Source organism: Lissotriton vulgaris, chromosome 12 (assembly GCF_964263255.1).
Source record: "Lissotriton vulgaris chromosome 12, aLisVul1.2, whole genome shotgun sequence".
NCBI classification, from domain to species: domain Eukaryota; kingdom Metazoa; phylum Chordata; class Amphibia; order Caudata; family Salamandridae; genus Lissotriton; species Lissotriton vulgaris.
Genome location: NC_141700.1, coordinates 508,373,862 through 508,401,246, shown reverse-complemented (window position 1 = coordinate 508,401,246; position 27,385 = coordinate 508,373,862). Strand labels below are relative to the sequence as shown.

Below are 27,385 nucleotides of genomic sequence, written 5' to 3'. Positions count from 1 at the left end.
ATATGCTGTTGTTTTATCAACTCAGAGCAGCATGTATGACATGATGCCCGCAATTTCCTGCGGATCCGCCCACGTTGCCAGCCTTAGAGGCCATACTCTCTAATAACTCCCCCCATAAATTGATTACACAAATTAATAACATAACGCAGGACACGTCACCGGTAGTATTGTGTAGGTCCAAAATTGAATGGGAACGGGAAGCAGGCATAACTATAACTGACAAGCAATGGGAATTTTGTTGTGCACAACTTGAGAACCTGTCCCCTAATTATAGATTGAGGCTAATACACTTTAATTACCTACACAGGATTTATCGCACGCCTAAACAGTTGTTGCGTATGGGGCTGCAATCGGATGCAAAATGCGGGAGATGTGGTGTGCAGGAAGCAACCTTTTTTCATCTGACCTGGGAATGTAGACAGGTGGCGAAATATTGGGATTAAGTGCTAGGTCACATAGGGCACATGATAGAAGTGTAACTTAGAGTTGATCCATTATTAGCGCTCTTGGGTTGGGTCATGGAGGTGCCCAATAATTCATGTAAGTTGGTTGTGATGATGTTATTACTAGCCAAACGCCAGATATCGCTGCACTGGAAGAAAGTGGCCCCACCCGCGATAGCGGAATGGATTAGATCGGCTGTGTATTGTAAGGACCAACTGACGAACTACTGGGATATTTTGCCGAGTAGGTCTAGGCCGATTGACATTTGGGTACCATTTACATTATGGCTGAGCCAGACTGACTGATTTATGTGCCCGCTAGTGTTGTGCAAGAGGTAGTGGGCATTGGGGTGCTCTGGATGGGAGTGGGACTAGTGAGGGTGTTGGGAGAGTGCTATTGCAACAGTGATATAAATAGTGACTTTACTGGGAAAAGGTGTTCTGCCTGTGATGAGTGTTGAATGGACTGGGCATTGTGGGACGTGTCTAGCAAACATTCAGTCTGGGGCTGTGGCAGGGAGTTGGATTAGTGTACTGTTGATATGGTTTCAAGATACATATGAATTTTAAAAAGTGATTGGACACGACTCACATGGGTATTGATTAATATCGTGCTAGTGACTACACGCCGCCGGGCCCTTTGGGATGTCGGCTATCAGGCTGTGTTATTCCATCTGAAACGTTGCTATGAAGCGCTGCCGACCTCCGGGTTGTGGACTCACAGCTGTGCATACTGTGTGAAGTGAAATAAAGGTCTTTTAAACTTAAAAAAAAAAAAAAAAAACTACGCCACCTACCTGCGTGTAGGAGTAATGCTAAAAAAAAAAATCCTGATCCATTCTGAAGCCTGGGGATAGTCTTAGGTAAGGAATCTGCAGCTATGCAGCTAGACTTCTCTATCAAAAATTCCCTTTTTTTTAAAATATATTTTTATTGCAGGAATTAGCCAAAATTACATATCGGACCAGCAATATAGGCACAATCAGAAAAAAATTGAACACATCCCATCCCCCTTTGGCAAACGACATGTGTACACAGCCATTCAGCCCACAACCCAAGGGTCGGGCGGCGAACACCAAAGGGGATCTGATATAAGGTCGAAGCTGGTCCGGATGATCCAAAGGTCTTCATATGCTTTTCCAAATCATCCTACAAAAGGGCAAAAGAAATCCCCCCCCCCCCCCCAACAACCCAATGATTCAACTAGTTCCCCCCCCCAACCCCGCCATCAGTGTGTGTTGTAGTGCGTGTAGGAAAGCCTATGGGAAAAACCCTCAGAGGATTCTATATGTATCTAAAGTGTAATTGCCTATCGGGATTCGGGATGTGCCGCATCTTCACTCTCGGAATCGCTGGAAGCGCAATAATCCCTGAGGGCTTGCACTAACGTCTCCCATTCTAGTGCTGATTCCAGCGCTCTCTCGTTGTGCTGCCGCCTAGCCAATTGGTATCGCAGAGTGCTCTCCCCCGCCGCCCATTTCAACAGTTCGCTGTGCCACCTAGCCTCTGTCGGACCAACCCTTGCCTTTCAATTCCTGGTCACCTCCCGTTTAGCGAGAAGCCCCAGATCAATAAATTTACTCGAGATTTTATTCTTGGGGGTATGCGGGAACCAGTGCAGGAGCCCCACCGCCGCGTCGACCGATAAGGACCTCCCCGTTACCCTATTCAGGGTGTCGCCCACTCCAAGCCAATAGGAGGACAGCGCCGGGCAAGACCACAGCATATGGAGGAGGTCCGCCTCAGGCGCTCGACACCTGGGGCACTCAGCAGAATCCGCGGCAAAGTACTGTTGTATCTTCGCCGGGGTCAAATAGGCCCTGTGGAGTACGTAAAAGTGGACCAGTTGGAAACGGGCATGGCGTGCGCCCTTCCAGGCCCGTCGCATGAGTTGTGACCAGGTCGTCTCCGGTATCTCCTTTCCTATGTCTGCCTCCCAGCGGGTTCGTAAAGTGGTGAGGGGGGTCAACCCCATCGTTAACCAATCTGCTATACAGGCACGTGACCGTTTTGACCGTCCCCGCGGACATCATAACATACTGGCACACCGGGGACGTAGGCGGTTCCTCCAGCCCGCTTTTCCAGTGCGCCTGGATCGCTCGGACCAGAGCCGTGTGCAAAAGGAAATCGCCCCTAGGGACGTCGAAGCGGTCTATGATCTCTTGAAAGGGCAGTAACGCTCCGTCCTCATAAAGGTCCCCCACCAGCTGCAGTCCCGCTTCCTCCCAGTGCCCCAGGCGTGACCAATCTCCCCCGTGAGGTAGGGCCGTCAGCATTCCTAGTGGTATTGTAACCTCAACTGTCCCCGGGCGTGGGCGCGATTCCAACATAATCGAATGGTCTTTTCTTCGAGCGTCAGGTCCTGCAAGGCCAGACGTTGTCGCAATGTGATGAAAGAGATAACATGCCTAGGCATCCCCGTGCCCCTCCCGGTCTCCGGGCCACGAAACTCCCGCGCGACCTCCTGGGTGAAGGTCTGTAGTTGCGCCGCCAAATAATATTTCTCAAAATCCGGCACCGCAAGGCCACCCTCAGATTTCGGCCTCATCAGGGTCTTGAGGGCCACTCTCCGGCGGCCCGAACCCCAGAGGAATCCCACCACCATGGATCGCAATAGCCGAAAGGTGGCCGGCGGGATCCAAATCGGCAGCGCTCGAAAGTAGTAGAGCAGTCGGGGGAGTGCGACCATTTTCAGCAGAGCGATCCGCCCTGCCACCGAGTGCGGCAAGGTAGCTCAAAAGTCCATGCTACCACGCAACGCGCGAGTACAGCGGGCTATGTTCCCATCCAGGAGGTCAGTTGGGTCGCGGTATATGTATACCCCTAGGTACTTGAAACAGTTAGGTTCCCATCTAATTCCCCCACTGATGTCAGGTCTGGGCGTTCCCCTGCGAACCGGGAACAGACAAGTCTTGGCCCAATTTACCTGAAGGCCCCAGACCTCCCCAAAAGCCGTTAGCTCCGACGCAGCCCCATTCAAGGCATCAACCGGGTCCTCAAGGAAGAGCAACAGATCATCAGCGTAAAGCGAAACATGATGCGGGCCAGATGGTGTCCGCAAACCGTTAAAGTAGACCCCGGACCGGATCAACAGCGCCAGTGGTTCCACCGCTAGCGCGAAGAGTAGCGGGGATAGTGAGCAACCTTGTCTTGTGCCTCTCTCCACCGGATATTGTGAGGAGATCAGCGGGCCTGCCCTTACCCTGGCCGAAGCCGAGGCATATAATACCGTGGTCCACCGAACAAAGCCCTCTCCCAGACCGAATCGCAGCAATACTCTGCGCAGGTAGTCCCATTCCAGACTATCAAAGGCCTTTTCCAAATCCACCGAAAGAACCACCGGGCATGGGGCTTCTATGTGTGATTCCCCCAGCAAGCGAAACAGCCTGCGAATATTCATGGTTGTGTTTCGCTTGGGAATGAATCCAGCCTGGTCCTCATGTACCAAAGAGCGCATGTGCCCCAGCAGCCTCGATGCCAATATGCTACTCAGGATCTTATAGTCGACCGTCAGCATTGATAAAGGTCGGTAGGACGCCGGGTCGGTCGGTTCCCTTCCAGGTTTGAGGAGGGGAACCACTAAGGCCTCACACATCGAGCCGGGGAGGCGACCCAACCGCTTCGCCTCTCTGTAGACTATCAACAGCCGAGGCGCCAAGAGGTCAGCATAGGCGAAGTAGAATTCAACCGGGAGGCCATCCAGGCCCGGGGTCTTATTCCTCGCCATCCCTTTAATGGCACTACGAATTTCACCTAGTTCGATGTCGGATCCCAGAGCCTTCGCTACTTCCGGCTCCAGCGTTGGCAACTCTAGGGGTTGCAGGTATTCGTCAATCAGATCGGGGTCCCTGGCAGAGCTACTGCGGTATAGTTGTTCATAGTAGCGCAGGTAGCAGCCCAAAATCTCCAGCTGAGTGTGCACCTCAGACCCCTCCGCCGTGCGCATGGACGTCGTCAGAGAGGTCCGGCGCGTAGGATTGGCTAGCCACGCTAACAACGCGCCCGACCTATCCCCCTCCGTGAGCGACCTAGTAGTGTAAGCCTTATAGTCGAAGCAGCGCAGCCGTTCGACCTCCCTCGCCACGGTCTCTCTCGCCGCCGCCGTGCGCTCCTGGAGTTCAGGATGACCGGGGCGGCGAAGTTCCATCTCGCGGAGCTTCCGATCAGCCGCAGCCAAGTCATCAAGGATGACTCGCCGCATGCCCACTTTTTTAGAAATGCAGTAGCCCCTGATCACCACCTTAAAGGCGTCCCACTCTAACGCTCTCGATCCCGCAGTACCCCCATTGGACGCGAAATACTCCGAGATTTTGTCCTCCAGGTCCGCCTTAAAGACTATGTCCTCTAAGATCTCCGGGCGCATTTTCCAGGTGGGCACCTTAGGAATCCCGGAAAACCAACGAAAGTCCATCAAGAGGGGGTTGTGGTCTGAGATGGTCCTGGTCAAATATTCAGAGCGAACCGCTGCGGATACCAACTCCACCGATCCCAGAAACCCATCCAGTCGCACGTGCAACTCATGTAGGCCAGAGAAATAGGAGTAGTCTCTAGTGTCGGGGTGCTGTGCCCTCCAGATATCCGTGAGCCCCCAGTTCGTCTGCCATTTCTTTCTCCCTTTCGCAACCCGGCGAACTGGGGAGTCTGGGAGGGGGGGTGCGAGCGGTCGGCCTCTACGTCCACTACTGAATTAAAATCACCACCGAGTAGGAGGGTTCCCGAGAAGAAGTGGGCCAACGAACCCGATAACCCGGTGAGGAAGGCAAGCTGGTCCACATTAGGCGCATAAATGCAGCAAATGTTCAAGTCCCTACCCCCCAGCGTGCCTGAGAGAGCCACGTAGCGACCCTCCGGATCCACCACTGATTTCGTAACCTGAAAAGGAACCTCAGCCCTGATCCATATTAGCGCCCCCCTTGCATACGCTGAGTATGAGTTATAGAAGACCTGCCCTCTCCATCTACGCTGTAGCGCCGCCCCTTCCGCCTTGTTGAGATGAGTCTCCTGCAGCAGCGCTATCTGCACCCCTCTACGCACTAGATAAGCGTGAACCTTGTGTCGTCTAGACATAGTGTGAAGCCCCCGTACATTCCAAGTGATGCATTTCACATTAGCAATATCAACCATTGTCCCATACTGTACGTTCCGGGTTTCTCCACCAAGGCCCCAACAAAGAACGAGCGACAGTCAATTCAACACTGATGGCGGCCATTTTCCCCAACCAAAAAACAACTCCCGTTTGAAACAAACCCCTACCCGCCCTCCCCAGAACAGGACCCAAATAGTGCCATCTAGTTCCCATCCAAACCATACCCCCAACAATCCCACAATCCCGGACTAATCCTGCGGTCGCCACCGCAGGAAGGCCTTAAGGGCTAGGTGCGGGCTGGGCACCGGTAATGGGCCCTCGAGTCTCGGACTGCCGAGACTAATTGAGCCCAAAACAAAAAGCTACAGCTCGATCGGGCCCCCTCCACCAGAGCATACAATCAATCGCTTTCCCTACCACATCCGCCTCAAACCCCCACCCAAATGGAAGTAGCTCACCCAGTCAACCCTGTCAATCCAGCATGCCCTCAGCAGAGTCTGGAGTAACCACCGGCAAGTGGACACTATCGGTCTCTGATTCCTCCGTGTCCGTTTGCGCTCCTTCGCCTCCAGGCTCCGATTCCTCGACAATGAGGCCACCTTGTGAACCAGATAAAGTAGACACCATCTCCAACACTCCCCGCCGCTCTGCCAATGTCTCCAAAGTCGAAGGCCTGCCCGGCTTGCCGCGGTGGCTGCGAAGCCTTTTGGAACGACGTTGTTGCCCAGGTTCCACAGCCAGCTGAGACGACGAGCCGAAACCATCTTTGCCAGCCCTATAGAGTTCGAGCCAGTTGCAGACTTCCTCCGGGGAATCGAAGAACTGGGTTTTGTTGTCAATGATAATGCGGAGCCTTGCAGGAAAAAGGAGCGAATATTGGATGCCCTCGCTCCGGAGTTCGCGCTTGATCGCCAGGAAAGACGCCCGTTTGCGCTGGGTCTCATATGTGTAGTCCGGGAAAATGTTCACCTAGCTATTCTCCACCTGATAAGGGCCGTTGTGCCTGGCGGCATTGAGGATGAGGTCTCTGTCCCGAAAGTTCAGCAAACGCGCCACCACCGGTCGCGGGGCGCGGCCCTGTTGCGGCGGCCTCGCCGGCACTCTGTGTGCCCGTTCCAGGGTGTGGAAGGAGGACAGACCCTCTGGGGCCACTGTGTCCCAGAGCCAAGCTTCCAAGTGGGCCACCATGTCGCCATCTTCGATCTTTTCCGGCAGGCCCACCACCCGAATATTATTCCGCCTATTGCGCCCTTTAGCATCCTCCGCCCGTCTCTCCAAGGCCTCGATCCGGGACAGGGCATCCTTCATTGTCGCGGCCAGAGTCTTCTGTGCCGGCTCCAAGACCTGCACTGAGCTCTCCACCTCCTTAACTCTGTCCGAGAGCTTGCCGTGGTCTGCCCTGAGGAGGCCCAAGCTCGTCGCAACCTGGGCGATGTCTTGCTGTAGGGCCGAGCGCGTGGTTGCGATCGCCTCCAGGACCCGGTCAAATTGTTGTTGTAAGTGGGGACCACCAGAGCTCTCCGTGTCCCCTCGGTCATCCTTATCCGGCGCCTCCGTATCCGAGGCGGCTGGGGTGGTCGCCTTGGGCCCCCTCGGTTTCCCCATGGCGGTTGAGTCCCGTGGAGTAAAGTTCGTCAGAGGCACCACCGAGTGCGGGCATCGACTATGTCGCTCCTGGCACGCAGTCGTTGTGCCGAGGGTCGCCGATCTCCGTCACCAGGGCCCGCTGCTCCTCCGCAACCTCGGGCCGTGCCACCGCCGTGTCGCCGGAGGCCAATGAGAAGGAGGCGTGGACGATCGGCGCCAGGTCGGGCAGGCCCGCCTGGCCGATGAGGGTCTGGAATGAGAGCCACCAGTGCCGCGGGAGACTCTGTGGTGCCCATGAAGTTCAGCCACTCGGTGGGGGGCAGTCGGGTGCGGCTCGTGGGATCGTCTTCACACACAGGGCCCCCGGTCGTCCGTGTTCTGATTTTCGATGAAAATTCGGCTGACAGTTCGTCTGGGGACAGCCACCGTGCCCGGAACCTTCCAAATCGTCAACAAGACTAACGTGTCTCGGGGAGATAGGATGTAGAGAGGATGCGCTGTGCCCCGCTATGCTCCCACGGGTCTAGGGTCCCGGCCAAGCAATCGAGAAGGTCCGAGCTCCATCTTGGGTCCCACTCCGCGGACCCCTGAACTTCGGTTTTCCGTCGGAGCAACCGGTTTTAGAGTATCACCGGGTGTCCCAGCAGGTCCCCACTGGCCCGATCGTTGGTTTGCGGGGGTCGGGGTGCCCCGCGGGCTCCGATCTGCAGGATCAAAGTGGGCTCAGTCCCGGAGCCGAGCTCTCAGGCGACCATCGCCATCGGCGTCCAAGCCACGCCCCCTCTATCAAAAATTCCCTTACATCCCTTTACCTCCATAAACCTCTAAATTCATCCTTAACTCCCTTTACCTCTACCCACACCTTAATCCTTCATTTTTTTAAATAACATAATAAGTTGCTATTTAAAAAAAGTATATACTTAACTGTTTGGTAAAATACAACGTGGTAAAAGACGCATGATAAAAGTTGAAACCTATACTACGTACTTACCTGCATGGTAAAGACTGTGTGATAAAGGCCCTACATTGTAAAGGCTGTGAGGTAAAGAATGTTTCCTCCAAATAGTTTATTTACAATTGCAGCATAGATTTTCACCAAGTTTGTGAAGGCTGACAGGAGTCAAATGAGACCAATGTATCAAAGTGGTACTATTTTGAGCCAAGTAACCAAAATGGTTTATTAAAAATTGCCAAATCCTTTATGAGTAATAAGACTTCAAAGGTGCTACAACCTCTTTGATTATAGAAAAATAAAATGTCAGCCCTGAAGTATTATTTGCAAAAACAGGTTATGGTGTTCTACCACTGCAGAGGGCGATGTGCACTGAAGGTATGCCTTTTCGCCTAGTGGTGAATCCCAGGCTGTGAAACAGGGAAGATTTTAATTTGAGTGTGGCTTTAGGTATTGTTGCCTGCCAGCGCTTTTTATCAGCCAGTGGTCGAGATAGGGGAACATCCTGCCCCTTTTGAGAGAGGGGCGGCTAGTAACTCTAGGCATTTTGTGAAGACCCATGGAACAGTGGTGAACCCACGGGGCAGTACTTAAATTTGTAGAGCTCCCTACTTACCCCAAAATCAGGGGTAGTTTCTTTGGGCAGGGTGGGTGGGTCTGTGAAAGTAGGCCTTCTTGAGGTCTAATACTGTCATGTTGTTAACTTGCTGGAGCAAAGGAATGAGGTTCTGCAGAGTTGCTATGTGGAAATGTTCAGTCAGGATACATTTGTTGAGGGGCATGAGGTCCTAGATTGGACTCTGATAGCTGTCCATCTTGAGAATGAGGAAGTAAAGAGAGTCGATGCTCTTGCACCGGTATAGAGGGCATCTACTCTATTACACCATTGAAAAGGACCCCATGCATCTCTTTCTGGCGAGCCAGTTGGGCGTCGCACACAGTCATTGACAGTCACTGAGATTGCATTGGTGGTCATCAAGGACTGTTAACTGCAGCAGCACAAAGTGTAGGTCTCATGTTGCCAGTCGTAGCTGGTGGTCACTGTCATGCGAAGAGTAGGTCTCACCGGAACGTTGTGTTGGTGGTTGTGGCGGGTGGCAGAATCTTGCCGTGAACTGGCCCGTTCCCAGAGGCGAGGAGCCCAAACTTCAGGATTTTCACCTTTCATTTAAGACGAGTACACTCTGATGACAGCCAAGGGTCCAGGACCCGGGGAGGCACCTCTAGCGGATAAGGGACTCTCTCCAGCAGAGGATAAGGCAGTTCCAGTTGCAGTAGGTCAGCTAAGCAGTTGTAGGGAGGCCTCTAAAGCTTGTGACCCTGTAGCTTACACAGGAGTACAGCCAACTGTCCCTTGGATTTTCTTTGGTTAGCCTGGGATAAAAGCAAGCAGGGCCAGTCTTTCTTCTCGGGCAAAAAGAAAGAGAATGATTGGTATCAGACTCCCTTGTGGGAGCAGGAGGCAGAGCTCTTTGAAGTGTGTGTGGGGCTGGGTCCAACACCCCCCCCCCCCCCCAAGTCATCCTGCCAGTATGGCCCTTCCTGTCCACACCTAAGGCTCCTGTGTGTTTTTGTCTAGAAGCAATACACAAACCCCAATGGTAGAGCCTTTCACAAGCATGTGACTGAGGAAACTAGAAGAAGACACAAATGGTTGGGACAAGATATGCCAACGTTCTAAAAGTGGAATTTGCAGAATTGTGACTTAAAATCCCACTTTACCACTAAAGAGGATTTTAAATTACAATCCATTTGAGAATGAACAGCATATCTCCATCTGCTCCCAATCAAACTTTAGTATTAAGGTAACCCAGTGTTAATCAATGGTAGATATGGCCTTTCCAACCGTGGAAAAACAACGTTAGGAATTTTTCACTGCCAAGACATGTCAAAATAAAATACACATGTCCTACTTTTGAGATACAATGCACCATGCCCTATGAGCCTTTAGGGCCTACCTTAGGAAGGTTTACACCTCACAAAAAGTTTATTTTGCCAGATTGAACTGGCAGATTAAAACTGCACTACAGGCTGCAGTGGCAGGACAGACGCTTTGGAAAGCCAATTTAGTGGGTGGCACAATGGGTGCTGCTGCCCAATAGACCCATTTAATTGACAGGCCCTAGGTACATGCATTACCATTTACTAGTGACTTGCAAGTAAATTAAAATTTACCAATCAGCCATATGCCAACTGTACCATGTTTCAGGGAGAGAGCACAAGCACTTTACCACTGGCAAGTGGGAAAATGTGCTCAGAGTCCTAATGGCAACAAAAAACGGTTAAGCGACAGAAGGCAAACATCTGGAGGGCTGCAAAAAAGGGCCATGTCCAGCAATATGCTTTAAAGTGCAAAAGAAAACCTTTCACCTATAGGCTGGCAGAATGCATTAGTAACACTTACACTGAAGAGTGATTGGTAGTGTGGTTATGAGCACAACTGTATTTTTTAAATTCATATTGCAGTCAGAACCTTGAAATTGTGCAGAGGCTGAAAATTCTCTTTATTGAACAGTGTTATGATTGGTTTCCTGTTCAAGTCCTACATGAATCAAACACCATGATTGCCTGGTCAATTTACACAGCCAAAAGTGAATTGGAATTAGATACTTTCCTCTTTTCATTACATCTTTTTTGTTTGGGGGGGGGGGGGGCTCTAAATCCAAATTTAAAAAAAATATCCCCTTTAACCTGCCACCGTTTCACATCTCTCAAGTAATCCTCATTTTACCACTGTTCTCATACAGCAATTAATTACAAATTTCTCACTATTACTATCCCCAATATCCATCAAGTCCCATGCATTTAAACAGAAAAAGATCCTATTGGTCTGGAATGCCAATGTTAGAGGATACTACTTACAACTCAGACAGGGTGAGAGCAATAGCAGAGAACTGCTTTCAGAACAACCATTCCTGCTATTGTTCCAGCCTCTGGATTAAATGTATATTCTTTTATAGGGCCCATTGCAAATGTTGTCTTCTTTAAGTGCTCATAATCTCTGGTAGATAAAGGAACTGAGGCACAAGAAGACAAGCAACAAATAATTTGGTCAAGAGCGAAAGCTAGGATCGGAACCCAGGTGTCCCTGGTCCAATATCTTCAACTAGAATTAGATCACATCCACTACCTAAGAGAGTAAGCTAGTAAAAGAGGAAGGGATATGAGGAGGAGACGAGCCATTATATCACATACAGCTCCTAGGGCCTCTTACCCATAAACTACAAAACTAACATCTCAACATTCTTTGCCCCTACAACCCTTCTTCCATTTATGCAACCAACTAAAATTCAGTTCCCTTGATCTGGTAAGGAATCTGGTACTTTAAAAATATTTCCAGGGATGGAATGTTTGGGGCTTCCATAGTGCCATTCATTCCCTAAACCAGTTACTTGCTAATGATGGACCAGTGGAGGGACAGAGAAGAAACACTTTTGCCCACTTTATTACATTACATTGTGCCTGGTGAAAAGACGGCAAAGTTGGGAGAGAAAAGCTGCACTGCTTAGTCTTCCTCACTTACCAGGCTCCTAGGCCTGGAGAGCCTTCCCCCTTGTAGCTCTCTCTCGGTGCCTCTCAAACCTTGCCTACACGTGTCAGGGCACCTGTGAAGAACAAGCCTTATCTTCAACCGCAGAGCGCTTTGACATACCTTTAATACCAGAGTGGAATAGGGCCACCTAACAAACGCTAAAATTGGCCCACTAACCTCATAAAGCTGGAGAAGACATATGAGGCAGTTTCTAGACAGATTAAAAAGTCCCTGTGCAAGTAAAGATGAATCTAGGTGGGGAAGGTTGAGCCAGGGCAACTAAAGATCGGCCTAGGAATTTGAAGATTCTAGCATGCATTTCAGGCTGTGCTAATGCATCGTAGGCTCTGCATGGATATCCAAGGTTATGTTGGTAATTTGAGGTGGGGCCCTGACATATGAAACTATGCTGGGTATAGTTGTGTCTGTCATACCATGGTCACAGCAAGTTAAAATAACTGTGGAAAGTATGACAGGCTTGTTCTTACTTTTATAGTTCTCTTATTATTCTTGCCTTCAATTTAGCTTTAACTGGACTGTTGTATCTTACGACTAACATATATGTCAGGCTTACTTCAGCAAGTGTGGCTTCTCACTAGTCTCAAGTCTGTGACTCGGGCTGAAATGGGAACACTTGTGTCACACTAGGCAGTCTACCTCTTAAGTCCTTCAGCAGCTGCAGAAGTTCTTCGAACTTGTCATGGAATAAATCTTTACACTTAGGAAAGAGAAAGTTTGATTTTTGTTTCTATTTCACTCCTTCCTCTATGCAGGTGTGAAGATCTCCTGGAAGTAAAGGGTGAATACTAGATATGCTTGAGGGGCGAGTTTGTATCTAGCCTTGTGGTCAGTTTACCCAAAGCAACTGTCTAAACTCAAAGATTGCCCCAAACGTACTGGGGAGAACAATTCACTGCATGTGCTTGTTCTTATTAGTGTCCCATGGCCATGTGGCAACCATGTTCAGGAGAAATTGTCACACTCAAGATGGCAATTTCCCTCAGACCATTTCCACTACAAAGGGCATTGAATTGGGAGGAGAAACATGCAGCCAATCATCTATGTGAGGTGGGCACTATAGCCACAGTCCCAGACTACAACTCTAGTGCAGGTGTGGCTCTGAACATTACAACATTAACATCCTCAAATTAGTTTGGTGTCAGCATTGTCTATTCTCCGATTGAGGATGATAGACAGAGCACAGGCATTTACAAAGAATTTAGGAGGGACTGTGAATCTATGGAATAGCATCAGGAGAGAGGAGACCACAAACTCAGCCCACTGCTAAGCCTATGAGGCACCCTAAAGCCTTAGGAACTATATACACACAGGGGGAACCCAACATGGGTGTCCCACCTTGCATGAATCCAAGCACATGCATACACACTTCTCATACAATCACAGGGAATCCGGAGCATGTTCAAGAAATACTACACAGACTTACACAGGAGTACTAGTATGAAGCGTCTTCACTGAGATTCAGGTAAAAAGGCCTGCCTGTACCTTACTCTATAATTAGCTGCCACCAAACATTAGTAGTGTCATAGCTGGGTCATCCTATTCAAAGGAGAACCAACATCCACTGAAGTGAAACTAAACCTTTGTTGGTGAACCCAGTGCTAACATTCAGACCTATAACTGGTATTTAAAGAAATGTGTCACTCAATCACATTTTCTTTGAGGCAACACGATATACCCATCCCAAAATAAACATACTGTTTTGTGCACTATTTAGTTGTATACAAAAGGGGCATTCTTTTTAATCAGTCTTGAATGGAGAAGTCCTCCAGCTCTATGTTTAGAGTTTACAGATTTAGTGCTTTTCAATTTTTTTTTTTTTTTTAAATCATGTTGTTGTCCCACCATGTCACCTACTTTGCTGTTTATAAGCTATTATAATGTCAGCCATGCTGTTATGAACCATCCTGGCACATCATAAAATCACACCTTCACCTCTGAACAAACTGATGGCTAGAGCCATATGCATCTATAAAGTCAGGTTTTCAAAGACAATTATAAACCAACAGTTACATTTTTTGACACTTTTCAATTCACCACGTTGTCTGCTTTTTTCCTCATTATTGCCCTCTCAGTCAGTTAGTCAGTCATTACAACTTTATTTGGTTTGTTACAACCCTAAAAGTGTACACTTTACATTTTATAAAACTTCATAAAAACACATAGTATAAAACAATTATAAAAATGCAACACATGGTCATTTCCTGGAGGATAACATAACTCCTTTTATTGATAATCAATATCCTCCTGAATTATTAAAATCACAATGAATTAGACATATATAACCAAAACCTTCCAAACACAATACATCCGTTACTATTAAAATACAATCTCATTTTATATTAGGGGGGGGGGGTTACTTGCACCTATAACTCTGTACACTGGAGAAACACCCTAACTCTACTCATGTATTTCCCCAAGGCACAGGCTATATCCAAATTTGTCATTTCCACTAAGAGGTTGGCAGCTTGCTTCCTATTCATAATCCTGTATTTTTTAAATATCGGGCATAAAATCTCCTTTCGTATATCAAGTCAAAGTCAGATAATTTATATAGCGCGCTACATACCCAGAGGGTCTCAAGGCGCTTGAGGAAGGGTGGGGACTTACTTGTCGAATATCCAGGTTTTAAGTTGCTTTCTGAATGCTAGGTGGTTTTGAGTGAGGCGAAGGTGAATGGGAAGTGAGTTCCAGGTTTTAGCCACCAGGTAGGAGAAGGATCTTCCTCCCATGGTGGTTTTGTTGATGCGAGGAACAGCAGCAAGGGCTTGGTTGGAAGAGCGTAGCTGGCGGGAGGGGGTGTAGAAGGAAAGTCGCGTGTTGAGGCATTCGGGTCCAAGTTCGTAAAGTGCTATGTGTGCGTGGGTGAGGAGGCGGAAAGTTATCCTCTTATTGACAGGGAGCCAGTGGAGGTTTTTCAAGTGACCAGAAATGTGGTCTTTACGCGGGATGTCTAGTACGAGTCTGGCTGATGCGTTCTGGATGCGTTGGGAGTTTTTTCTGAAGTTTTGCGGTGGTACCGGCGTATAGGGTGTTTCTTTAGTCCAGGCGGCTTGTAACCAGTGCGTGGGTGACCGTTTTTCTAGTTTCTGTGGGGATCCAGCGAAATGTTTTTTTGAGCATGCGAAGAATGTTGAAGCAAGATGATGAAACGGCGTTGACTTGTCTGGTCATCGAGAGTGAGGAGTCCAGGATGACGCCCAGGTTCCGTGCGTGGTCCGTCGGGATGGGTGCTTTTCCAAGGGCCTCTGGCCACCAAGAGTCGTCCCAGGCGGAGGGGGAGGTACCTAAGATAAGGACTTCTGTTTTGTCTGAATTCAGTTTCAGACGGCTGTGCTTCATCCACTCGGCTATTTCTTTCATTCCTTCATGTAGGTTGATTTTGGTGGTGTTCGGGTCATTGGTGAGTGAGAGGATCAGTTGAGTGTCATCAGCGTAGGAGATGATGTTGAGGTTGTGTTGGCGTGCGATGGTCGCGAGGGGGCTCATGTAAACGTTGAAGAGGGTGGGGCTAAGAGAGGATCCTTGTGGCACGCCGCAAATGACTTCTGTGGCTTCTGACTTGAACGGTGGGAGGCGAACTCTCTGAGTTCTTCCGGCAAGGAACGAGGTGATCCATTCCAGTGCTTTTCCTTGGATTCCGATGTTTCTGAGGCGTTGTAGCAGGGTGCTATGACAGACTGTGTCGAAGGCTGCAGAGAGGTCGAGGAGGATGAGGGCGACTGTGTCTCCATTGTCCAGTAGAGTTCGAATGTCGTCTGTTGCTGCGATGAGTGCGGTCTCAGTGCTGTGTTTGGCTCGGAAGCCGGACTGTGAGGAGTCGAGGGATTTGTTGGTTTCGAGGAAGGCGGCGAGCTGGTTGTTGACAGCTTTCTCAATGACTTTGGCCGGGAACGGAAGGAGCGAGATGGGGCTGTAGTTTTTGAGTTCGGTGGGGTCAGCTGTGGGTTTTTTCAGAAGGGCGCTGAGTTCGGCGTGTTTCCAGCTTTCCGGGAAGGTGGCGGAGTTGAGGGAGCAGTTGACGTCTCGGAGGTGTGGTGCTATGATGGAGTCTGCTTTGTTGAAGATGTGGTGAGGGCATGGGTCTGTGGGGGATCCTGAGTGGATGGAGTTCATCAGGCAGATGGTGTCCTCAGTGGAGATTGGGTTCCAGTTATTAAGGATGTTCAAGGGGGGTGAAGGTATGGTAGAAGGTTGGGTGGCTTGGTCTCCGGGTTGGTTGTCGAAGCTGTTGTGGATGTCTGCGATTTTGTCGTGGAAGAACGAAGCTAAGGAGTCGCAAAGGGTTTGAGAGGGAGTGATGTCGTTGGAGTTGGCAGTGGGGTTGGTAAACTCTTTGACGATGTTGAATAATTCCTTGCTGTTGTGGGCGTTGTTGTCTAGTCGGTCTTTGAATGCGGCTTTCTTGGCAGTCCGGATCAGTTGGTGGTGTATGCGGGTGGCGTTTTTGAAGGCGGCCCTGGTGCTGGTGTTTGGGTCTTTTTTCCAGGCCTTCTCAAGGGAGCGGCAGAGTTTCTTGGATTTCTTAAGATCATCGTTGAACCAGGGGGCCTTTTTGTTGCCTAGTTTGATTTGACGTTTTTTCAACGGTGCTAGGTTGTCGGCGCTGTTGGTTAGCCATTGAGTGAGGTTAATGGCTGCTTGGTTGGGGTTCGATGAGTGGGCAGGGGGGTTTTGAAGAAGCGATGAGGAGATCTGGTCGATGGTGATTTTGTTCCAGTTTCTTCGCAGAGTGGGTTGAGGATGGTTGTGGGTTGTGGTCTTTTTGTAGACAAAGTGAACGCAGCTGTGGTCCGTCCAATAGAGAACTGTGGTGTGACTGAAGGAGATATGTTTGCTGGAGGTGAAGATAGGGTCGAGTGTGTGTCCTGCGTAGTGTGTGGTGGTATTAACAAGTTGTTTGAGTCCGAGGTTGGCGAGATTGTCCAGGAGGGTGGTGGTGTAACCATCCCAGTGTCTAATAAAATATGTATAATGTCACAGGGGGGTACCTAACATACAAGTGCAGTTACCATCATTATTTGTCATGAGGTTTTTAATCCTATTATTTACGTAACATGGATTTATTCCCATTCTCACTTTTAGTACCTCTCGTTTTAGACGGTGTTTCGGTAACCTGTCTAAAGAAGGATACGGTTGATCTTCTAAAGCCCACATTTGGGTCATATGGGACACCGAAGTTTTCTGCAGGAGGTACTCTTGATCACATGTACAGGACACGTCGACTACCAAAGACCGTAGTTCTTTTTTGCCTATTATGGCGTGTCCTAACTGCGTGCCTAGTTCTAATCCCAGCACTCCATATGCTTCTCTTAAAGAGGCTCCTGTTTCTTTCACCCAGGATAACTCACTAGAGGCAATTTCTTCTCTACACCACTGTGAGATTTTTTTGGGGGGCTCCCCAGTCCCTAGGCACTGCCAAAAACGTATTAGGGCCATCCTTGTGGTTATTGCCCAAGAGGTAAATCCCAACTCTAATCTTGCTGCTTGTATCATTGATGATTTTGGCAGCGAGAACAAGCTTTTCAGGATCATACCCTCCTCTTTATCCCAACATTTTTTCCCGCTTAAAAAGAGAACCTCTGCCCCGTATAGAAATTGCGCTGGGACCATAGCTAGGTAGGCCTTTATAATCGGCCCGTCTGACATTTCTCCATGGAAGCTATTAAATCTTTTTAAACCCTTCATAGAAGCCGTTGCCCTCATTTTTAATGCTTCCAGATGGGTGGTCCAATTCAGATTACTCATGAACCATATTCCCAGGTATCTATATTCTGTTACCTTCTCGAGTAATTCCGTACCAAGACACCAAGGAAACCGGGTCTTACTTCTACCGAAGCATAATATGTTGGTCTTCTCCATGTTCACTACTAATTTTTTATTTAAGCAGTATTTATGGAACAGGTTTAATTTCCTCTGCAGACCTATCTCTGTCTGGTCCATAATCACCAAATCGTCTGCATATAGCAGACAAGATATGTGATTACCTCCTAGCTTTGGGCTAGCCCCTCGGACCTCTCTTAAATTCCAGGGTAGGTCCGCTATGAACAGGGAATAAAACAACGGGGCTAATACACACCCCTGCCTCAGGCCATTTCCAATCTGGATCCTCCCAGACAATCCACCCGCCTCATCCAGGATTACCTGGGCCCAGTTATTTGTACGTAAAGCCTGAATAAGGGCTAACAGGTCATCGTGTATTTTATAGCCTATCAAGGTTGACCATAGCTGCTCTCTGCCTACAAGGTCAAATGCCGCGCGGAAGTCTACAAAGCAGCAGAACAAGTTACCCCTCTGCTCTATCGACTTCGGCGCTACCGCCCAGAGGGCAAAACAATGGTCAACGGGTGAATACCCTTTTCTTTAAATCCCCCCTGTTTTGGGGGTACTATACAGTTATCTTCAGCCCAGTCTTTAAGCAGACCAAGGATTACTTTAGAGAATACTTTTCCCCCAATATCCAAGAGGTTTATTAGGCGATCATTTTTAGGGAAATTTACATCGCCTTTTTTATGTATCGGTCTAATGATAGCCCCTTTCCAGCTGTCTGGTAAGATTCCAGTGTTTAGTATTCTCGAAAACATCTTTGAGAACAAGTCCGCCCACCAATCTATATTGGTTTTTATTATGATGGCGGGTAGATTGTCTGGGCCAGCATTGCCCTTTCACCATGTTCTTCGTCATTTGTTAGTCAACATCTGTAAATATTAATAGTTGCATCCAGCAGAATCTTGCCTATATCAGAAGCTCTAACAAGTGTTATGAAGTAATCTATGTATAGCAATACTGAATTCTTACTCTGAGGCTACCATGAGCTACCAAACACCTAAGCTATCCCAACCTTCGCCAACTTCCCAATAAAATTACGTGATAAACAGTACCTAATCAATAATCAGAAACATCAATACAAAAAGCTCAACCAAAAGCCGAGCCTAACCTCTAACGCTTATTTTCATTCGGCCCAGTCTAAACTAATTGGGAATTTCAGCACATGTACAGTAATAAAACACAATGGAGACTTTTATTATACAAATAATTGTCATACTGCCAGTTTTTAACTGGAAAAGAGCTAATGCTGGCTGAAAACATCCAGCAAAGACCCTATGGAAAGAAGAGGACTTGTGAGCACCATATGTCTTGCCTAAAGGCATCATATATTTTTCAACAAATCAAACAAAATGCTATCACCACAAACATTTTGTGAAAATCAAAATAATGAACATGAACACACCCCTTGGTACCCACAACAGCAAGGCCACAACATTTAGCATAACAGCAGAGTCCGGTTTAAACAGACATTTTTGATACTACTTGGTTTCCTAACCTGTTGCAATGCCAGTTTCTTGTTCCAGTTGTTGATAAAGCTTATTTGAATAATCTGCCATCTTTGTTTCAATAGAGATGTGTTTGACGGTACTCACAATGCCAGCACAAAAGCGCGTGGATCCAGCTGCCAATCTAAATATTGAGACAAAAAAATAATAATTTGTAAGCCTTTCAGTCTGAAGAGAAGTAAAATACAGAAAATGGCAATAAACATAAGATACTAAGCCAGGCGCAGAAAGAGCAAACTGACACTCGAGATCTTTGAGTGACCTGCGCCAATACTATAGAATACCTGGAGCTGATATTGCTGCACAATTTGCTGCTCCAACTCCTTCCATGCTAGTTTACCTCTCTACACTAGTTCATCTTCTAAACAAGTCTTTGAATGCTATGTCTCCAAATTAGCTGTTTGAGCAAAGTCTCAAAATCACAAAGGAACACATGTCGTTTAATGCCTTCACATTACCTATCATGCATTTTGCTGCAATGCACAAAACCTCATTTATTGAAGATTTGAGCTCTCGTGGCTGTGCTCATCTTGTTAAGAGTTTGTTAAACTTTTACTTATGTTTAGAGAGAATCAATGCCAGCATGTTCTATGCAAATCTCCCATCTGATGTGTAAGTGTGATGGCTTAGTGAGCTGTACCTGCAATGCTTCACCGTTAGACTGTCTAGGGGTGACTCTGCTTACCACGGTGGTCTGAAGCATTTCAGCTTCCTTTCCTCTCATCTAAGATGATTGCACCATTTTGGTACTGCCCTATTAAGGGACCCTTGTGCCGAGTATTAGTAACTGTGTCTCTATCCTTTAATCTAGATTGTCCTTTAATCTAGACTGTCCTAACAATCTGTGGACAGAGTAATTCTCAACTGCTTTGTACATCACTCGGGGTGGGCAAAATCATGAGACTTCTCATCTCCATAACTCATCTGGATGACGCATCTAAAGATGTGCGGATGTCTCGATTATTTAGGCCCCTACACCTGTACAGCTACTTACAGTTTTATATTCCCAACTTTCATGTTATGAAAGTTTTTGCCAATTGACAATTATTAATAAGATAATGATATGCTAACTGTGCTCACAATTTACTCACAAAGTTTATTAAAGTATTGCCAATAAGCTGAACTATCCATGCCTGCCTAAAAGGCAAATAAAAGTGAATGTATTTTTCCTGATACTTGTTGTTTTGCAATGACACCTATAAACTAATGTAGAGGCTCTAACAATGGCAATTCATAGGCTTTTATAGATTTTTCTCACTGTATTACCCGCATATATTTCTAATGCACAACATTTGAAATGAGTTAAAGTCCCATTAGGCGAGGACTCCTTTGAACTGAAAATAAGTGAGTTCACACATTTTTTCACCCACGAGGACAGTGGATTAACTTCGGTGGGTTAATGCTTTGATTATGATTAGCATAGCAGCCTCCTCTACAGTTGCTCGTCATATAAAATTCTCTATCGTATGAACTTTTAACCACGCCATTATGGTATTTTCTTGAGTGGTCTGATTAGACTGAGGATCTCCACAGAGACAACCAACCATGCAAGAGCTTCTGGAGTAACTGAAGTAGTCCTAACACTGACCTACACTACGTGATTAGCCCAGGGAAGGTCAGTGAGACAGCAGTCTTTTTGTCCAGTTCTGTAGGCTCACAAGCTATTTCCCTTGGCTCAGGGTCCAAGTAGTTCTTAGCTGAGACACAGGTCTCAACAGGGTAAATCAGTCAACGGCTTTGGGATACGAGTAATTCTCAGTTATCCACTCATCACGGAGGACTAGGGTCAGAATTTGGTGCAAGTGTCTCCGATTTACATGCCACCTATTCTAGACAGCCCTGTTTGGAACTGTTGAATGGCTCATGATTGGGCTTATCTTCAAAGCTCCTCAATTGTGGATCGGCCAGGTGAAACATCCGTTGGCTTTATCCATGGTTCGGCATTCATATACGTTCCCTGGTGCCTCTTCTTCACTTCTGTAAAGATCTTGGATGCAATATCACTTCATTTCTAAAACAGAAGTGATTAAAAAATCTTCGTCCTATCTAAAGTTCCATGATATGAGTAATTATCTGTGACCATTGCAATTCTCCGCCAGGAAGTCCTGACAAGAAATCCTTGCTATAACCTGGCTCTGTCCTTCCAAATTTGTTTATTCATCAGAACGGAATTCGTAGGTGCCAATTTAAATATCTGAGCCCCAAACAAATTAACATTTGTATAAAAGCATAAATTATACTAAAAAAGCAGGCATGAAGGGAGCTGTGATGTGTAAAGCATAGCTGGAACAGAAATGCATTTGCTATTAGGGTGAATGTAATGTGCCTGTTTTCATGGGTACATTTCCCTAAAACCAATAAAACTCTCCAGAGAAAAGAATGGTGAAAGCATTCAACACAATCTTACCTCCCCTGCTCCAGCAGGACAATATCCTTCCAGCCCATCTTTGAGAGGTGATAGGCCACAGAGGTTCCCATGATACCTCCCCCACAAATTACTACTTGAGCATGGGAAGGAAGAGGCACAGGTTGAGGTTCGGGAACACTGGAACTGCTGCTGCGTAAGGAGCTAGGTACACCACGCCAACCCGGACAGCACCGGACATCTAACAGAAGCCTGGGCAACATACTGGAGGGGAGAGGCCCAGCCCTGTGTTACAGCCACTCTGCAGAGAGAACCAAAGATGCATGATGTTGACACAATATTCATCTACAGTAAAAAAAATTAAAAGGAAATTACTTCTTCAATTTCCAGCTTCAATTTGTCACTGGAATTTTAGATGTTATCTCTGAAACACTACTTGATAAAAGTTAAAGCTGTATGAAATACTTGCCTGTGACACAAAGGAAGCTTGATTATTTTAAGAAACAAGACCTGCAAATCCCACATTTCATTTAAAGTTGCACAATGGAAGTTGCACCTCAATTCGAAAAACATGTAGAACAAGTTACTTAACTTCGATAACCCCTTTTCTAGTAGAGACTTTATTATCTGACCTCAGAATCGTTACCACAGAATATTCCCCTGAAGACAGATTGGATCCAGAAAATCCTTAGCAGTACCCCTGCGTGCCGGTAGATGGAGCCGACGGCTCCGCATCAACTTCATCCGTGCCAGATGTGACGTGTGCAGTGTCTTTAAAGGAGCTGCCCTAGTGCACTGAGAGCAATTTCTTTTGGGACGCACTCTGAATCCACAGACGCAGAGCCACGTCAGACTATTTATCATCAGTGTGCTGGATCTAAGAGGACCTTCCATGTAAGGAAGCGTAGTTTACAGAGCGGGGAGGAAGAGAGGGTTGGTAAGGAATCTGCAGTTAGATAAGAGTCTCTACCAAAAAGGCGTTACCTAAGAAATTAACATTTTTCTATAAAAGACTTCAAATTGCAGATTAATTACCTTAGAATAAATACCACAGCGATAACCTTCCTGGTGGAGTGGCTGAAATGGACTTAAACTGAGAAGTCGTGTAGAACTGAGTGAGTAAAGTGCCCCTCTCAACCGACCTGACCATCTAGGCAGTAGTGCCTTGTTGAGGTATTAGATGACGTCCACATAGCTGTCTGGCAAATGTCAAAGTCAGGTACTCCATGTGCTAATGCAGTAGTCCAAGCCTTGGCTCTGGTAGAGTGAGCTCTCAATCTTCTACAGGCTGCTTCTTCACCTACGTGTAGCACAGTTTTATGCAGCGTATAATCCAGCGAGAGAAGGTCTTCTTCTGCACACCTTTGCACACCTTTACTCTTCTTTGCTTGGTGAAATTCAACTATACGCTGAACATCATATCGATGGTCCTTGGTACGACTGATATCAAAACTAAGGGTCCTCTTTGGGTCTAAACAATGTAGCCTCTAATCCTCCCAAGAGGGGTGAGGCAGAGCAAAGAATGTTGGAATGGTAATTGCTTGGCTGACGGGGAATTATCACATTATGTAGGAAGGAGGTATGCGTTTAGGGAACCAGTTTGTCCTGGAAGCATGTAGTATACAGAGCCAGCTTTAGAGAGGTGTCACAAGTGTGGCGGCACTGGGCCCTGACTTACAAGAGTGGGGGGGGGGGGGGGGGGGGGAAGGATGCTGACCTCAGGGAGAGGCGTGTGATTAGCAATAACTTACGATTTAGAAACAGCGGCTGCTGAGTTCCTTGTGTGTTCAGCTTTCAGGCAGCAATAGAAATGCCACGACAAATCTTGTGATTAATGTTCCTGCTAGAGAGGGAGCTCGGAGTTTTGTCTAGTGACAGATTTGGCTCACCATAAGGTAGTGTAGAGGGTTAATATGCCTGCTACAAAGGACGCATACCATGCATATCACTACTTGAATTACTGCTTTTGTCACAGAGAACCTTTTGTTACTGCAATTCATAAGATACAATCCTAAAATAGAACATTGACAATTACTTTACTGTCTTTAAAGAGTTGCATGCAAAATGCATTAAATATGTTAGGAGGTAATGTATTTTTTCTCAAGTCTTTCATTATCTATTCCTAATGTTGCTAAAAAGGGTTTGATTGGGTACATATACATTCTGCTTCAAAACAACAGAAATGAAAGTGAGAAAAGGGCTATGGAGAGATATGGGGCACTTTGCCCCGGCGTTTGTGAGGGAATTCGAAGAGGAGGTAATGGGCGTGAAGGGGAAACAAAAATGGTTGTCGCACAGGGCGCCACCTGGGCTAAAACCGGCCCTTGTAGTATATGGAGGCTGGACCGAGAGAACATGAAGCTCGCTCATCCTCCAGGCCGATGTGATGGCCACTAAGAAAAACGCCTTGAGGGTCAGAAGCCTGGGAGGACAGCTATGCATAGGCTCAAAAGGAAAGTCCTCCAAAAAGTTGAGGCCCAGATTAAAGTCCCACTGGGGAATAACAACAAGCATTTACAATGCAATAGGTATCGCAGCATTAAAGTTATAACTTTCGCAAATGTGACACCTATTGCATTTGTACTGCAATATGTGTTGAGAGTAAGTGAGTGAGTCAGTGAGTGAGAATGAGTGGGCGAGTTAGTCAGTGAGTGAGAGAGTCAGTTATTGAGTGAGAGAGTGGGTGAGTCGGTCAGTGAGAGTCTGGACAGTGAGTGAGAGTCATTTATTGAGTGAGTCGGAGAGTCAGTCAGTGAGAGTCTGGTAGTGACAGTGAGTGAGTGTGGGAGTGTGTCAGTGATAGTGAGAGAGTCAGTGATAGTGAGAGAGTCAGTGATAGTGAGAGAGTCAGTGATAGTGAGAGAGTCAGTGATAGTGAGTCAGTGCGAGTGAGTCAGTGCGAGTGAGTGTCAGTGCGAGTGAGAGTCAGTGCGAGTGGGAGTCAGTGCGAGTGGGAGTCAGTGCGAGTGGGAGTCAGTGCGAGTGGGAGTCAGTGCGAGTGGGAGTCAGTGCGAGTGGGAGTCAGTGCGAGTGGGAGTCAGTGCGAGTGGGAGTCAGTGCGAGTGGGAGTCAGTGCGAGTGGGAGTCAGTGCGAGTGGGAGTCAGTGCGAGTGGGAGTCAGTGCGAGTGGGAGTCAGTGCGAGTGGGAGTCAGTGCGAGTGGGAGTCAGTGCGAGTGGGAGTCAGTGCGAGTGGGAGTCAGTGCGAGTGGGAGTCAGTGCGAGTGGGAGTCAGTGCGAGTGGGAGTCAGTGCGAGTGGGAGTCAGTGCGAGTGGGAGTCAGTGCGAGTGGGAGTCAGTGCGAGTGGGAGTCAGTGCGAGTGGGAGTCAGTGCGAGTGGGAGTCAGTGCGAGTGGGAGTCAGTGCGAGTGGGAGTCAGTGCGAGTGGGAGTCAGTGGGAGTGGGAGTCAGTGGGAGTGGGAGTCAGTGGGAGTCAGTGCGAGTGGGAGTCAGTGGGAGTCAGTGCGAGTGGGAGTCAGTGGGAGTCAGTGCGAGTGGGAGTCAGTGGGAGTCAGTGCGAGTGGGAGTCAGTGGGAGTCAGTGCGAGTGGGAGTCAGTGGGAGTCAGTGCGAGTGGGAGTCAGTGGGAGTCAGTGCGAGTGGGAGTCAGTGGGAGTCAGTGCGAGTGCGAGTGGGAGTCAGTGCGAGTGGGAGTCAGTGCGAGTGGGAGTCAGTGCGAGTGGGAGTCAGTGCGAGTGGGAGTCAGTGCGAGTGGGAGTCAGTGCGAGTGGGAGTCAGTGCGAGTGGGAGTCAGTGCGAGTGGGAGTCAGTGGGAGTCAGTGCGAGTGGGAGTCAGTGGGAGTCAGTGCGAGTGGGAGTCAGTGGGAGTCAGTGCGAGTGGGAGTCAGTGGGAGTCAGTGCGAGTGGGAATGGGAGTCAGTGGGAGTCAGTGGGAGTCAGTGGGAGTCAGTGCGAGTGGGAGTCAGTGCGAGTGGGAGTCAGTGCGAGTGGGAGTCAGTGCGAGTGGGAGTCAGTGCGAGTGGGAGTCAGTGCGAGTGGGAGTCAGTGCGAGTGGGAGTCAGTGCGAGTGGGAGTCAGTGCGAGTGGGAGTCAGTGCGAGTGGGAGTCAGTGCGAGTGAGAGAGTCAGTGCGAGTGAGAGAGTCAGTGCGAGTGAGAGAGTCAGTGCGAGTGAGAGAGTCAGTGCGAGTGAGAGAGTCAGTGCGAGTGAGAGAGTCAGTGCGAGTGAGAGAGTCAGTGCGAGTGAGAGAGCCAGTGCGAGTGAGAGAGCCAGTGCGAGTGAGAGAGCCAGTGCGAGTGAGAGAGCCAGTGCGAGTGAGAGAGCCAATGCGAGTGAGAGAGCCAGTGCGAGTGAGAGAGCCAGTGCGAGTGAGAGAGCCAGTGCGAGTGAGAGAGCCAGTGCGAGTGAGAGAGCCAGTGCGAGTGAGAGAGTCAGTGCGAGTGAGAGAGTCAGTGCGAGTGAGAGAGTCAGTGCGAGTGAGAGAGTCAGTGCGAGTGAGAGAGTCAGTGCGAGTGAGAGAGTCAGTGCGAGTGAGAGAGTCAGTGCCAGTGAGAGAGAGTCAGTGTGAGTGAGAGTCAGTGTGAGCGAGTCAGTGTGAGCGAGTCAGTGAGAGTTAGTGTGAGTGAGAGAGAGAGAGTTTGTGAGAGTGTTAGTGAGAGTGTGAGTGAGGGAGTGTGAGAGAGTATGATAGTTAGTCACTACCTAATTAAAGTTCTGGGATGGAAGTGTATTCTAAACTGAGAAAGTCAACTAGAAAGACCTTTGTTTATGAGAACTGTATGAGGGAAGCACAATTATAATGGAGATTTCAAGGACAGAAGCGCCTGTTGATGGTGCATACCCTGGATAGAAAATCCCAGGATGGTGACGCTTCCTAGACGAGGTATCCCAAGATGGCGGTATGGCCTGTGTACGGTTACTCCCAGGATGGTGCTAATAGGGATGCCGTACCAAGGCGGCACTTCTGGGTTGGGATAACACAGGATTGGGGCAGCTCCTGGTTGTTGTACCCCAAGACTGTAACACTTACTGGTTCTGGTGCCTCGTTTTGTTGTAGTATCTCAAGAAGGCAACACATCCCAGGCTCTCCAAGATGCCACCACTCTCTAACGTGTGACCTTAACATGGCTTCGTATCCTGAAATAAGAAGCGCAAAAAGGCTTAACAGTGTCGGCTGCAACAAGCTGCTAGAGCTAGTCTGGCTTCACACTAACTTGTGCTATAATTAACAACGGTAGTTGATATGCCCATAACGTCACGTCTGCCTAATATCCATTCATAAAAAAATACATCGCTTAAAATGTCTGGCTTCACACCAACATGTGCTGTGGTAGGCTGCTAATTCCTAAGAGGGCAGCACCTCCGCTGCTCTGATTTATCGCTTCCTTTCTTACGAAAAATCTGATGCACATGTCCTGGAAAAGAGGGCTCAGAACTAGCCTCTACCCTGTTCTCACCACCACCTCCCACCTCCGAGAAAAAGCGATGAGACAGACCCTCTCCTGCCAGGGCTGCAAGGGAACAGATCGCAAAGTGCTGATCAGGGGGTCGAAAGCGATAAAATCAGATACCCGCACCCAAAATAAATAACACACTCATCAGTGGTGACAAAACAAAAGCTGTTCGGTGACGCCAGACATGCAGGCCGGTACCTATTCATGATCCCCCCACCCCGCCCTCCCCAAAAAAGTATTTGCCCCATCAAGTGCACAGAGCTTTTTAGGGGCTCGACCCCAACCCATCTAGGCCACTGTCCTCTATCTGCCTCTTACCAAAACCTCAGTAAGCACCCCTTCCCACAACTCGGGTCTGTGCGGAGAAACACTGGTTTAATGTGCGTCTGTCTGCAGCATCGCACAAGTCACTCCGGAAGTGCTGCAGCAAATATCAATTCGGAGAGATGATCGAGTTAATAGGGGCACATGAATGAACTTTGCACAACCTTTCACTCATGCCCAGGAGTCCCTACGCGCAAGCGTGCTCTTGCCTACGCTGAGGCGATGCACCTCGCACTCTGGCTGACATAGGAGCCGCTCAAGGTGACACTGTAGTGTAGTTCCTAGTTTCCCACTAGGCCCTGCGCATTGGAATAACATAAACAGTAGTATCGAC

At 48.2% G+C, this 27,385-nt stretch overlaps 1 protein-coding gene across 2 annotated transcripts in view; it reads right to left on the bottom strand.

The window, feature by feature from the left end:
* The window catches only part of PDPR (pyruvate dehydrogenase phosphatase regulatory subunit), an 811,642-nt gene that overhangs the window by 730,129 nt on the left and 54,128 nt on the right, over window positions 1-27,385 (bottom strand). Inside the window, exons 1-3 of one of the 2 annotated variants that reach the window (XM_086945270.1) lie at window positions 26,304-26,412; window positions 21,360-21,618; window positions 18,943-19,076 (exon numbers count right to left, since the gene is read on the bottom strand). In XM_086945270.1, coding sequence (XP_086801396.1) covers window positions 18,943-19,076; window positions 21,360-21,580 — 355 coding nt within the window. In that variant the 5' untranslated portion in view covers window positions 21,581-21,618; window positions 26,304-26,412. Of the gene's footprint in view, window positions 1-18,942; window positions 19,077-21,359; window positions 21,619-26,303; window positions 26,413-27,385 lie in introns of those variants that run through there. The other variant, XM_086945269.1, reaches the window with a different exon arrangement.